The sequence below is a fragment of the Parasteatoda tepidariorum genome, chromosome X2, assembly GCF_043381705.1.
Source record: "Parasteatoda tepidariorum isolate YZ-2023 chromosome X2, CAS_Ptep_4.0, whole genome shotgun sequence".
NCBI classification, from domain to species: Eukaryota; Metazoa; Arthropoda; class Arachnida; order Araneae; family Theridiidae; genus Parasteatoda; species Parasteatoda tepidariorum.
In genome coordinates this window covers 10,592,468-10,608,259 of record NC_092215.1, presented here as the reverse complement: position 1 = coordinate 10,608,259, position 15,792 = coordinate 10,592,468, and the positions used below count along the sequence as shown (strand labels likewise).

Sequence of the window (15,792 nt, the reverse complement as noted above, 5' to 3'; positions counted from 1 at the left end):
TACTGTCTTTTTGGGAAGATCGTTGCTTGGTTGACGGAATTTTCAATTCAATATACTTATTTGATTAGCTAGCTCAAAGATTGACTTTATCGTTATCGTTTAACCCCGTTCCAGGTTTACTTTATTTGGCTTTCCTTTCCTTCCTTTACATGGCGAAAGACAAATTCATTTTTTCTCACCCGGAAACCTATATATATTTTTTTTTCTATCTTGTTTCGTTTCCTTTCACTTTATTTATTTTTTAAATAACATATTCAATTCATCAATTTAATTTTTAGTTAAAATTTAATTTTTACTTAATTTTAACTATACACTTCAAATTTTCTTCAATTTATATTATTTTCTCATATTGATTTATAAACATTCAGCTTTAATTATTTACATATACATATTCAATATTTTTTTCAACAAAGTAAATGAATAACTAGGTTTTTTTTCTTCTCTCTCAATTTGATTGTAAACGAAAAAAATGGATGAACAAAATTTTTCAAATTGTGTACTGTATCATTTATACTATAATTAATTTAATTTCGATATATTTATATCATATTTTTGTCTATATTAAAAAAATATAGATATTCTCTTCTAAGAGAAAGATATCTTTCAGCATTTATAGATTTAAATGGTTCTGCGTCGTGATTGCCAAGTCACGAATTTCTTTCGCAAATCTCAGTGTTGTACTAATTACCGAAAAAGAGGCAAAAAATCACGATATTGGAGTTAATTGATTTCTGGTTTGTTACTGCAAAATTTAAAACTTGTAAATTGATCATCTTAAAAATTTAGTTGTTAGTATTAATAGTGACCGCCGGCAGAGTGGTGAACCCGTGCCACAGGTCCTGGGTTCGATCCTCGGGCCGGGCAAGGTTGACTCAGCCTTTCATCCCTTCAGTGGGTCGATAAATGACCAAGCATGCTTGGGAACTAACCGGCTGACCATCCAACCGGAACATTTGCTGCTGCAACCCAGAGCCCAAGGTCAAGAAAACTGAGATGGGCACAGTAGGCATTGGCCCTCTATGAGCTGTCGCGTGTGAGGAGCACCCAAAAAAAATTTGAAACGAAAGTAGAACAATTTATTATCTATTTTTTGCTATGTTCCATTTTCTTTTCAATATTTTGGGTACTCCTCACACTATTGTATTGATATATTTTACTTTGGCTATATTAATAAAATATTAGAAAGCAATCTTTTTTGAGGATATAATTGTGTGAGCTGATGACGGGATTATATCTTTTTATTATTTTGTTTTCTGGCTTTTAATATTTTTTAAAATACTTTTTTTTAAAATTACTATTAAATTTAATTTTTATTTTAAACTGCATTTATGTGAGTACTGATTTTAACTCTTCAGTATTAATATCTTTTGATTAATTACTGCTTTTTATTAGTAAAAACCTTTTTTACATTTTTAAGTGCAAGATAAATTCCACCTCGAAAACGACATTTTTACTTTGATAAAGGCGACGCATATATTTTTTATGTCCTTTTAATTGATTAGATGAATAATTAAAATATCGACCATGTGGTATCAAGGTTGTTTCATTCCAGAAATGAGCGTTATTTGAGAGAATTTTAGTTTTGGCTAAATTTAGTCAAATTTTGCTTTGAATGATTATTCAAATATGATTTCAGCCCTCATTTCTTATGCAAATTATAGCCTGGTGATTAATGAATGAATTCATAAGTTTCGATTAAATTTTCTGATTACACTTTTGAATTACCGGAAAACTTTCAAATATTATTTTTTCATGAAAAGTAAGACTACAAGAAATTATAATTCTCAAATACGATTACAGCACGATTAGTTTTAATTATAATTTCAAATGAGCTTCATTAGTTTGTAATCAGGATTGTAGGCAATTGATTATTTTTATCACAATGCATAAATTGTAAAACTAAATGGATTCTGTTACTTACAGTTCACAAAAAATAAAGAAAAAAATTTAAATAATCTGAATAACTTTTTCTCTAATGATCAGATTTTCACGTACCAGATCTCAATCATAACCTCATTACTCAAAGACATATGTTTAGAATTCGACTTCTAGAGAACTATTTGACTAATTTTGTTTGAAATTGGTATTTTACTAAAAATTGTATTCTTTAAAATTGCGTAATTTTCATTTTTAAATTTTCTTTATTGTCTCAATTATTGCAAAAAATAACAATTTAAAAATTCGAGGTATAATTTTATTTTTATATTTTTGGAAATGAATGGCATACAAAAAAATTAAAGGAGATTTTATTCGAATTTTAATTAGGAATTATTTTTAAAAGAAAAAAAAGTAACGGTAAATTCTCAACTCAATTCAAATGTAAATTTAACTTTGCAATTAGTTTTTTTTTGTTTTATTATGCAATATCAGAATATAAATAATGAATGATAATTGAGAAATTACAAATTGCTTAAGTTTCAACTTTTACAAAATATGTTTTGCAAACTCAAATTCAATTGAGATTTTGATAAAATAAGCTCATTTCTCAAAAATAATAAGAATGCATTTTAAAATTAAAGACTTGAAAATTATTAATGATATTAAATTCATCAGAAAACCCATTGTTTGAAAAAAAGAAAAAAATATCAATAAAAGTTGTGATATAGTATTATTTCTTAAATAAATTTTAAATATTCAAAAAAATCAGCTGAACATAAGATATATGGTTGGAGTAAAAAGAAGAAAAATGAATGGTATCAGAATTCGCTAATATAATTTTATTTAGTATTTCTGTATTGCTAAGTAAATAACCCAAGAAGCATGTGACCTTACGGTAGCCTTTTGTCGGAATTTGCTTTTTATTGTCACGAAAATGTTTATATACTAAAAACCTTTTCTCAATAAAGCAAAAATATTGCAGTTTCAAATCTTTCATCGTAAAGATGTTAAAAATTATTTTTTAAAGTCTTTTTAAAAGCATTGCCACTTAGGTAAAATGACCAATTAGGTTCATAATGACGTTTTAGCTGACGTCACACTAGTGATCAGAATTACATTGTTCATTAAAATTTCATGACAAGGTGGATTTTAGCTGAGCATACAAGACGTTGCGAAAAGAAACTTTATAATTATCTAGATTTAAGACTATTTTCACCTTCACGCTTGAAAACCCTAAGACAACCTCGATTTAATGTTTTTATATCGAAGGTTGTTTTCCAAGGTTTTGGATTAGGATAATGTGAGTAGAATAGAGCAGATTGTCACAGATCTCGTTTTAAGGTTAGAAGGTTTACACGTAAACCGGATTAAAAACCATCTTAGGTTTACATTAAAAGGTTTGCGCTGAGTGAAAACAAACCTTATTTTGCTATCAGGGAAATAGCTTATTAGCAGGGAAGTCAGTCCCTCTGCAGAGGATGACGCATCTTCAGATCATCCTCAGAGATTTTTCCCAGACCGTCTCCAACAGCCCATTGTGTAGCTTTAGTGCGACGTAAATAAAGTACCCACCAATAAATAACTTAAACAAATTTTCACTTTAAACTCACCAGATTTACTTAATATCTTTTGACATACAACAGATTTGAGCTCACAAATTATAGTGACTGCTGTCAGTGTGCGGGTGTGACCACTTGGATCAGTCTGCGTAGGGACCGAGGGTATGCGGTATTGGTCCTCATTAAATTTTTCTACCCTAAAGTGCTTGACTTCCCGTGCTGACAGTTGGGCAACTGAAGCGGGGATGCCAGTCCCTCTGCAGAGGATAAAATTGCGATAGCATGTCTTTGGATCATCCTCAAGGATGCTTCTTCAACTGTCGCCAATAGTCCATTGTGTAGCTCTAGTGTGACTTTAATAAACTACAACAACAACAGCAACATAAATTATAGAACTTATTTTTTTTATAAAAGCAAAATTATTGGTTTAAAAATATCGCCTTTCAGAGTAAGCTGCAGTAAGCAGTTGTACACTTTTTAACCAGAAGTAAAGCAAGTAAAAGTACCGTTTCCTAAATGATTTAAATACCACCTGTAGCCCATTTCGATCTCCAATTTTAAAATAAGTAGTAGTAGTTCATTTATGTCGCACTAGAGCTGCACAATGGGCTGTTGGCGACGGTCTGGGAAACATCCCTGAGGATGATCCGAAGACATGTTATCACAATTTTGATCCTCTGCAGAGGGGATGGCACCCCTGTTTCGGTAGTCCGACGATCTGCAAGCGAAGTTGAGCACTTTACGGTAGAACAGTTTAGCGAGAAGCAATACCGCACACTCTCGGTCTCTACGCAGACTGATCCAAGTGGTCACCCACCTGCACACTGACCGCAGCTAGTGATGCTTGACTTCTGTGATCTGCTGGGAGCTCTGTCTCAACGATCTGTCCACTGCGGGACAATAAAGTTTCAGTTGAATCCCAGCCTTAGACCAAAGTTGACGCATCAAACTGGAATGAGGTCTTTGGCTCTTGGCCACCATGACATTATTGTTTTTCTTCAGAAAGTTGCAAAATTTTGTGGAAATAAGATGGCATCTTTATATTTAGAGATCAGAACTAGAAGTAGACAAATACAGTGAGAAGCAGTTATTGCAGTTTCATAATTCGTAGTCTTTGTTTATAAATACTAATGCAATTTTCTTTTTATTTATTTCTCAGATTTAATATTAGCTGTATTGCTTAGATATAAATAAGTTTTAATTCACGGTAAATATATTCTTTTTTAATTATAATCCTGCGCTTAAAGTGCGCGATGGATTTATTATGGAAAGTTAGTTCGAAAGCTAAAGAAATATTAACTCAAAAAGAAGAAGCATCTGAAAATCAAGGCGAAGTTAAAGCCGAAAGTTCTGACGATTTTGCTGCTGGACTTAGAAGTGAGAAACCCGTGTCATCTTTAAGTCTAGAAACACAACAAGGCAACTCAGATAGAGAAGCTTCTTCTGAAAGCGAAGGGGTTATTTCCGAACATAGTACTAGTCCTATATCCAAAGAATCTGATCGCAATTCTGAAGGAAATGAAGATCCAGAAAAGAGCGGTGTCAAAGTGGGCATTTCTGCAGGCGATTTAAAAGATGTCTCCAATAAAGCTGTAGAATCTGCTAAATCATTTGGAAGTCAGTCCTTAAAACCATTTAGATTATATATTTAACTCATTATAAAATTTATATATATACCTAGCTATTTTCAGATTGTAAATAAACATAATTATTACGAAGTTGAATCTTAATATTTTACTTAGTTGAACATAAATATATACCAAATTGAACCTTATCAAAATTATTTTACTCAGTTGAATATAAACGTAATTATTTAATAATTTATAATATAGTTGTAATTCTAAAAAGTCTGTTTACTGAGATATAGTTGTATATTTTCTGCTGTATTTTTAAATCATTCTAACTATGATGATCAGAAGCAGGGGTTTGTCTAGGTTTTTCTGAGAAGTACCTATTTTGTGAAAATTTAGACATAAGTTAATGTGAATATAAAAGTGAACAAAAAATAGGTGGGTATTATCATGAGTTCAAATATTTTAAATTCAACAAAGAATAACATGGTTCATTTAATAGAAAATTTTTACTTTTTCACATGGTCTGGCATATGAACAGACTGTTTTTTCTTTTTCTAATTTTTTAGGCTTCCTAATTATTGTGCTTGATGTCTAGAAAATATACGCATTCTTGATAATTATCAAACATTTCGAAATGAACTGCGCAAAGAAAATTTGACTGTAACAAAAAGAAAAATACGATACAAACCCTTTTGTAAAGAAAAAAAAACTTTGCTACTACATGCTGTGTATGCTTTACAATTTAACAAATATCTTTTGTTCATTTATTATTTATATGTTTAATATAATTTATGTAAAAATATGTTTAAATTTTAAAGTTAAAAAATTTTTGAGAAAAATCTCTTATAATGTTCTTAATGTCTGTTAATGTTCTTATAAGAAGTGCAAAACTTATACTTGTATTAAATATAACTTGCGTTTTAATTAAATGCCACCAATTTTTTTCTTATTTAATCTGCTTTGCATTAAAATAATGTATTAAAAAAAAACTGACTACTCAAATTTGGATTCAAGCAGATGTTTTGTAACTCTCTTTGGAATAATTTAATTTGTACCAATAATAATAATTTATTCATCTTAATTTGTTGAATTATGAATTTTAGTAGTATTAGTCCAGGCAAATCTTGATGATTATTGTATTTTTTCCCCACTTGCACTGCCAATTATTTGAGTTATAATTTACTAAATTCTTCCGATTATTTTTTAAATGACTAAATTTAGCTTAACTATATTCATAGTTTATTATTGAATAAAAAATAGGCATATTTTAATCGTTTTCATATTCTAATTAATAATTTGTAATCCCATTTCACCTTTTTTACTTTTTCTTGGTAAAGTATCTTATGGATATATTGTTCTTTTTATTTCTCTTTCATCTTCTATTTACTGATATGCGTGTGCAATGCATTTCCCCAGAAAACGAAATCAGCATGCAACTCCTTTATGTTTGATTGAGGGCATCTTATCATAAAAGCAACGATTCTTTCGAACACACAGCAGAAAATAAAACATTTGTCCTTTCCTTGTCCCCTCTTAACCTAAAGGTCTTGAAGGTCACAGAAGAAATATTGAAGTTTTCAATAAGGAGAAATTTTCCCATTTTTCTGGATACTGGATAAATGGTTCTGTACTGTACTAACATTTGCTAAAATTTATTGCATGAATTATGTCAATTTTGACAAGAAAAAATATATTGTATCAATTCAATAATGTCCTTTTTATTATTGGTTTTATTTCTCGGTTTTTGTTATCGGTTTTCTTTCTTTCTAATTTGTTATTAATTATTTAATTTATAGGTTTCTTATATGGCATTGCAAACAAAACTGGCCGCACTCTAACTGAAACTGCTAAACAATTAAAAACTACTGTGGAAGAAAATGTAAGTCTTATTGTTGTAGTTTTATGTGTTTTTTTCTTTTTGCATTATTTAATTAAACTTTTATTTGAAACACTTATTCTAAAAATACTTTTTCTGGTGCTTCAGTTGTACCAACCAAAAGAAAAGTGTTAAATGTGTTACACTTGTGTAAAAATGTATTTTGAGCTATCAGATTGATTAATTTAATAAAAAATAATTTATCATGATAATTATTATACTTAGCAAATGAAAGCATAATTTTTCACAATATTCAGGGAGTTCGCCTTAAGCATTCGCCACCTCGTCAAATGCCATAAAATCGTAAATTTGGCGAATAAAATTGTGTTTTGGCAAATGATTTTTTCCACTGGAATGAAAAAAATATATTTAACTCGATCCTCAAAATTACGATAAAATGAAAGAATAGTTTTCTATGTTAAAAAATTAATCTTAAAAAATTGTTAAGATTTGCATTTGGCGAAGACTTTCGAAAATTGGCAAATATTTTTGATATTCGGCTAATTACTTGAAATCCTTAGCGCGGGACCTGAATATTTCAAGGTATATTATTTTTTGGCATTTTTATCAAGTTTTATAGTTAATTGAACTTTGGTATTTTTAGTTGATTCATTTTTGGTTTGCATGAATAACACCAATAAAGCCATTAGCTTAATTTTATAGGGTAATAGACTGCAGAAAAGAGAGCCAGTGAAGCAAGAGCTTTCTGTCAGCTTATTGTAACTATAAACTATATAATTCAGGATGCAATTGGTGGCTTTTATGGAATGAATTTTTGATGCATATTATTTGGCAAAGATTTTTTTCTTTCCTTAAACAAGTGATGGATAATTGTATATGAATAAACAATTTGTTAACAAAATGAATACTGTTTGTCTAAGATAGGTACTCTGATTGCATCTGAGTGTGCGACAGTCTGGTGCTATGGAAACAAGAAGAGGGCATTTTAGGGAGGGTAGCTTCAATGAAGATTCTCCTTTTCTCTCGCCGAAACCAGTCCTAAAGAGGGACCGCGCACCCCTACTTAAAATAATCATTCCTCGTTACCATAGTCACTGCCACAGCTCCAGATGAATGTCTGGCAGAGTACCTATCTTAGACAAACAGTAATCAATTTATGTTATTTAGCTTTATCATGTACTGGAGGCTTCCTAGCTATTTCTATTCAAGAGACAATAGCAAGAGAAATATCTAGTATGTGATATTACAACAAAATTGTAATATGCGCTATGATAAATGATTTAAACGAGTTAATTTATTTTGATTTACTTTTAATGTTAATTTAACATGAAGTTTAAAAGGCAATTTGCATCAGTTCATTTGAACTTAGTTATTATTATTATTTCACAATCTAGCTTTCTTATAAAATGTAAGAAAAAATTGAAAGTATTAGATAATCAATTTGTTTTGTTTAAAAATTGATAGTTTGGAGTTAAAATTTGATATATAAGTATTTCATAGCTGTCATCTCTTCTGCATTTTGCTGACTCTTTTAAAACTTTCGCTCTGTTTTACGTCATTCTACTCAGAGACTCAAATCTTCAGCATTTTTATAAATCCATACATTAAATTTTCCCTCCCAATTTTGTGATTACTCAAATGTGTGTAATATCACATTGAGTGCCGTTTTGTGATAAAAAATACTTGGATATTACAGAAGCAAAATTCGACGTTTCGCTAATATAGAATTTCAATTTGTAAAAGAAACCTCTCGTATTCTTTTCTGAACTCACATGACAAACACCAAACTGACATAACTGTTAACTTCTAACAATCACCAAAGAATTCTGCATTTTTTGCATTTCTGTTTAAATTGTATCTAGAATGTGTCAAAAAGTGATAATCGAATTGCTCTATTTGAAATTCGTGTATTATAGTATCATGTTGAAAAAAAAAGAACCCTGAGATTTTTGAAAATCACATGGCAATCTATAGTAATAGTTGTCGGATGTGCCATCAATAGATCCACTTAGATTTACAATAAAATTGTCACAAATCGAAAGCATCTAAAAGTGATTCTTAAAATTCAAAATTCACTGCATATAATAAAATAGTGTTAAAAAATTTTGGTTATAAAAATCATATTAAAATTAAGTTTTTAATCATTTTTTCAGCAATATTTAATTGTTTTTTTTCTGTAGTTTCCTATGGTTTTTAAAATTCTAATATATTTAATTGATTATTACAATATGGAATTTCGAATTTGAGCTAACATTTTTTTAAAGCATTTGATTCATGACAATCCCATTGAAATGTCATACCTATTGATGATAGTTTTTTGGACGTTATTTATCATTTTTTCAGCCCATTTCACATGGTTTTTCAAATTCCGTTTTTTTTTATACGATGTTATTGTATACAAGCTATTGAAATAATATCCATAATCTATAAAAAATATTGTTTGTTAAAATGTGTGTTGTTCAAATTTGACTAATCACTTTTTGATGCATTAAATTCTGGCTCTTTCACATGGTTTTTCAAATTCCAATATTTTTTATACAATTTTATTGCATACAAAATATCTGAATAATATCTTTAATGTTAAAAAAATGTCGGTTGTTAAGATGATTTTGATTTTGTGTATTTTGATTTTACGTAATTACTTTTTGATGCATTCGATACGTGACAATGAATTGTAATTTCAAGTGGTTAGCTGATAGATTTTCGTGGTTATTTATCATTTTTCAGCTCTTTTCAAATTGTGATTTTTTTTAAAATATATTATTACGCTGTGCAATTTTGAATTCGGTTCATGACAATTTTGTTTTCGACCCACGTCTTTTTTCGATCGTTTTCTTGCTCATTTCTAATTTTTTCTTATTCTGATATTATTCATACTATGCTATTTCAAATTTAAGGTGTCTCATTTTGACAAGCAGGCTCAATTTGCAACTATTATAAATCAACATCCTTTCAGGATCATTTTTTCAGTAGCTGTTTGTGTTAATTTTTTTTTTGTTGCCATTTCCACATGTTTTTATTTCTGATACTTTCAATAAAATGTTATAGCTAGCAAATTTCATATCTTAGTTATCACTTTCTTACGTACTCAATTGGCAAAGATTTCATCTTTAATCCACATTAAACTCCAATCGCATTTTTGGCAGTTATTTTAACTACTTATCGTTTTATTGCCATTTCAACGTTTTTAAAAATCTCAAATTTTTAATGCATTATTATTATAAAACGCAACATTTTTGAAATATTACACTAATTTTGAAACTGATTTATAGAATGTTAATTTATCTGCAGAGTAATTTTTAAGTTAAACTATCTCTTTGAAAATAAGACTTTTTTAATGATGAAATTAAAAACTTTATGTATTTTGTGGTTTCTGTAAAAGTAATGCAAATTTTTGTGAAAGACAATGCTTTTTTTTATTAATGGGGGCCTTTTGTTGGGGGGGGGGGTTGTCAACCCTCCCAACATAAGGCCCCAACAAAATTTTTTTGTTAAATGTGACTTACTAATAACCTACTGATAAGAATTTCAAAAGATTAATGTATCCTTAAGACGAAGTTGAAATTAAAATGATATTGAAATTTTAAATTTATTAGTGACAATCATTATCCTGTTCTTTTTAATTATTATCTTGTTGATCAGATTTTGATAATGTTTATCTTTGTACATAATCAAATATTGTATAGTTAAGTTCTAATGACTTTATTTGTCTCATGATAACGATAATAGATATTATTAAACACCTAGTGTAAAGAACATTTTTAATTATATATGTTTTGAAATGTATTGATTTTTTATATCAATTTATAGAGTATTTTAGGAGATTTCAATAAGGAACAAGAAGCATTTGTTACTAGTAAAAATGCTGATGCCAAAAATGAATCTCCTCCTCCTTGGGTTGGTACAGATAACGAAGAAAGTGTAAAAGAGCAAGTTTTATCTTTGTCAGCAGTAAGTTCATATTTATACATATAATGTTTTTCTCTTTTGAGTTATTCTTCTTATTGTATTTGTAAATAAGTTGAAAAATTTAGATTGATAATTTTTCAACTTTTAACAAGGATGGCGCCAGACTTGTCTAGGCGGGTTCAAACAAATTTTTTTTTTAACGAAATTAGAATGAATTTTTATTAATTTAAATTAAAATGAATGAAATACTTTAAATTTTTTCTCCCATCATTTTTTTTCAAGTGTGTTTTTAAGAATCCAAAATTAATAATATTGATATTATATTGTGCAGATTCATTTTAATGTAAATTTAAATCTCATTTTTTTCCTGTTATTGATATAATTTGTAATGTATGGTGCAATTTACCACACATTGTAAACTTAAATATTACTTCTGTAATAAAGAAAAATAGTTATCCCAGTTAAAAAATTTTAAAATTTTTTCACTCTTATTCTCATAACACAAAAATTATTCGATCATAAAAGTTTTAAATTTCTTGTGCATTTAACAAAATGTTTAAAGAACATTATGATTAGAAAATGTTATTTTTTTATGTGCATCGATTGGCTTTTGAATCATTGAAATGCTAAATTCAATTTTCTCTTCTGTAACTTTCAATAGTTCAGTTTTGCAAATAAGGTTAGAAATAAAGTTACAAGTCTAATTGCGATATTTGATTTTAAATCTCATGAATACAAATCGCGATGGAAATGTTAATACGAAATGCAATGTGCAATTTTAAGATCTTGTAAATACGAATTATGATGTGTGACTTTTAAATTTCGAGAAAAGTCAAAACTGCTGATTTTTAAAATGCTTAAATACAAATCCCGATGTGTGATTTTTAAATCATGTGACAACAAAAAGAATAGGTTGGGTGAGTGTTGTTAAATTTGCATTTGTTTATGGGACTAAAATATACTCATGGTTTGAATTATTTTTTTGCAAAGGGGACCACATTTAATATAAATTTACAGATCTAATTTTTTTTATTCTTTTCGAAAGGTGTTGATTTTACTAAGATACGAAATTACTTTTTAAGTAGCAGAAAAAGAAAAATTAAAATAGTATCTAATTTCCCGAGTTGTAATACTGTGTTAAAATAGCGGAATATTAAAAATCACAAGTAAAGATCCAGCAAAATCCCATTAACTAATCTCATACATCGAATTGATACATTACGCCTTTAAAATGCAATTCAGAGAAGGTTAAAGGTTTTATGATGGTAATTTTGTTAACTATTTCTGCTTTGAACTGCCCAAAAACATTTTTGCTTGTATCAGTCTTATGAAGCAATCTTATTAAGCATTTTCTAAGCATTGTTGTCAGTACCATTTTTGTATATTAATGTACATTAGTACATTGTTTGCAATGTTTGTTTTAAAATTTTCTTCTCAGGTGATTTTTTATTGAACAAAAACTGCAAAAGGTTATAAAGTTATTGTTTTTCATTGGAAAAACCTTTTTATTGGTCAGTTATAATGTTCATGTTAGTAGCTCTGTATGTTGTGTGGCAGCTAAAGTTTTAGATTATTCTTTCTATCATCTTAATCACTCATTACATACCTCTGTGTTTAACTGAGAGTTTTATTTCTGCTTTTAATCGAATAAATTTGTTCATTTTTTTTTATATGAACTTCGGATTTTGGCAATTAAGTAGCATATTAATTTTCATAAAAAAAATTCATGGTAGTGGTTGTACCCCACATTCAGTTATATTGATAACGCTCGTAACTTTCAAATTTATATGAATAAATTTTATAAATTTTTTAAACAAAGTGATTAATTGAACTGTAATTATTTGCTTTATTTGAAATGGAGCTGTTAGATATGCTTTTTTTTCTCCAGGATAAACGAAATTTTCTTAGGAGTCCTCCAACTGGTGTTATGTTTGATTTTGACTTTGATAGCATGTATCCTATTGCTAAAACCATGCTAAAAGAAGATCCAACATTGGAGAAAATGAGATTTGAAATTGTTCCAAAACTGTAAGTTATAATATCCTATCTTGGCAAGTCAACTCCCATTTGTTAAATGCTGTATAATCTCTAAACCTCTGGACTACTTAGATGTTTAGAAACTTTAGATGTTAACAATTTCCTGATTTAAGATATTTTACTTAAACCTTTAAAGATGTCAAAGTTGTGGGCCCCCCAAAAATTTATTCTTTTTCAATGTGAAAACTCATAGTTATTCTATTTTTTCCAGCAGTTTCTTGTTTATGTTTTAATATAATATTGTAACTCACGAATTTTAAATCACTCTATTGAATCTTCCCTTTTTAAATGGTAATCTTTTTTTTTTTTTTTTTTTTTTTTGGCAATTATTTCTACATATTTTAACATGATTTTTAAAATCCCAATATTTTAGATAGAAACTTAATTATTGTATACTCAAATTTCAAAACCTGCATTCGGTTACCTAATCACTTTTGAACCCTGATTTAATCATATATTGACGTGGTCTTATCAATTATTTTTTTGCCTGTAATCAAGAAATTTTTTAAGTAGTTTTTAATAGTATTATGAAAAATACATTTGAGTTATCACTTTTAAACGTGTTTAATTGGAGGTTATACTGAAGTAATATTGTAGAGTCATTTTAAGTTTATACTGTTGCAATTTTTAGAGTGATAGATTTGTTTTGAGATTTTAAAAACTTGTCTGGAATTACTAAAAATTTGAACAAAATTCCTGAACTAATGACCAGAATGGTTGAAAAAAAAATGCAGAAAATGTTTTTTTTTCAACCATTATATTTTACAAATTTTCTTGTTTTAATTTTTATTGGTATGTGGGATAAAATTTGTGAAGTTTGAAAGTTTTGTAATTCATATATTTTTGAATTTCGATAATAATTAAAAAAAATTAATGTCTGAAATCTTTTTAATTTTTTTTAAAATTAAAACTGTTAACAATTAGTCAATTTTATAGACCACTTTAAAAAATTATGATATTGTATAAATTTATCATATTGAAATTTTCGTAGCTGACTAGTTTTTTTAAAAAAGTGCATTTAAGGAAAAAAAATTGCCTATGTAAAGTGTATAATTCCTAAAAATCAATTTTAAAATATTTTTTGTTTTCTTAAGAGTAATACTAATTTTATGAAAATTAATTAAAAGAAAATTTTCAAACTTAGATTTGCAAAACAGAATTATAATTATCTGTGTTAGGAATAAAATCTTATAACTTCCTGTTTTAGAGTGGTTTGATCTGAAAGACGAAATTGCTTTTAACTTTAGAGATAAGTTCTATATTCTGATGTTTCTATATTCTGATTCTCTAAAATGTGTTATTGAATTACTTTTAGTGGCTTTTAGACATACAATATTAGGCAAAAGTTTGACCTTTTTGTTTCAAATTTAAGTTCTTAATGGCACAGACCGTAAAACTTGGGGCTTTTCGTTTTATGTTATATAGATCATTTAACTTATCTTTAAACTTTCCTACTGAATATGCCAACGTTAGTCTGAAATAGATCAATCTTAAAATGCTTTAAAATAATATTTCATTACAATACTTAAAAAAAAAAAAAAATGCTCTCAAGTGTTTATTTTTAGCCGAAAGAAATTGAAATTTTCTACAACATTAGAGCTAATAAGAAAGAAATTAATTAATTTCAGTTTGTGCAGCTTTTGAAATTTAATCGCAAATAATGTAAAAAGTTAAAAGTTCTGGCTTAGTTATAGTAATATCTTAAAAATAAATTGAAAATTTCAGGTATTCACAAACATTTCAAAACATTCACAAACATTAATATTATAAATTATTATGAGATTTAACAAATACACTTATTTAAACTTGTGTAGTAAAAGATCTATACAACGCAATTCTATAAACCACACTAGCTTTGTGGGTGTAAATAATGAAATTTGCACTGTTAATATTTTTTTTAATATTACGAAAAAAAATGTTTATCAAAAGATGCAAGTTAATAAATTTATCTGGAGGTGGACACTTTTTATTAATTCATAGTTATAACAAAGTTATGTATTTGAAAAAAATCAGAAAATTTTTTTCCATTGTACATTGCGCTGATCAAAAGAAATTTTTAATGTATTAATAGTAATCTTATTAAATTAAATCTTATTAAACAAACACATTTTATTTTACTTGATATTTTAGGGGCTCACTTGACAAATTTAGATCCTTGTGCATTTCCTTACTTTGATTTTAATACTTCTTTTAAATTGAAAAGTCTGTATGATTCAATGTTCAAATTTTTGTACAGTAGACGCCGCTTAATGTGATCACATCGGGACGAACATGATTTGATAACAATAACCGATTGATTACAATAAACAAAAAAAAATTAATCTAAAAAATGATTTTTTTACAGACGTATTAAAATAAAAATTATATTAAATTAGGAGTTGTTGCTGTAAGACTCTAAAGTATTTAATAGAAATTAATGTACACTAAAGAAAAAGAATTAGTATACTTGCATATTTAATGATGAACTGCAGAAAACAATACAAAAGGTTAATTATTAACTGAAAAAGAAATCATCAATTGTCGATTGTTTAGCATTCTTTCGAAGCAAGTCATTTACGAATCGCTCATAATCATAATGTTTATGAAAGTGTTCCGCGTCGGCTTTGTTTTGCACACCTAGCCGTAAGACTCGAAGTGCCTCCCTCATCTGAGCAGGCGTCGGAATTTTGTCCTCGATAGCACTTTCGGGTTCATCATCGGCATCAGAATCTTGTGACGAAGCTGGATCTTTGACACATACGGCTTCGCAAATGTCCTCATCAGTTAACGAAGTAGAAGTCTCAACCTTCTCGTCGATCTCCATCCATGCTTCAAAATCCTCAGCATTCATATCGGGCGGGGGATTGAAAACGTCTTCCATTTCTTTCATTACAGCAGCATTGTTGTCCTCTGGTTGACAAAATCCTCCATGACTAAAACAATTTCGAATTGTTTTTTCCGAGACATTATTCCATGACATTGTTAACAAATGTATGGCATCCAAAACATTTGTTTTTTT

At 28.2% G+C, this 15,792-nt stretch overlaps 1 protein-coding gene across 1 annotated transcript in view; it reads left to right on the top strand.

The window, feature by feature from the left end:
• The first annotated feature begins 4,314 nt into the window (after positions 1-4,314).
• The window catches only part of LOC107447490 (Synapse-associated protein 47kD), a 39,814-nt gene continuing 28,336 nt past the window's right edge, over positions 4,315-15,792 (top strand). Inside the window, exons 1-4 of the mRNA XM_016062785.4 lie at positions 4,315-5,054; positions 6,808-6,890; positions 10,659-10,799; positions 12,646-12,785. Coding sequence (XP_015918271.1) covers positions 4,691-5,054; positions 6,808-6,890; positions 10,659-10,799; positions 12,646-12,785 — 728 coding nt within the window. The 5' untranslated portion in view covers positions 4,315-4,690. The remainder of the gene's footprint in view (positions 5,055-6,807; positions 6,891-10,658; positions 10,800-12,645; positions 12,786-15,792) is intronic.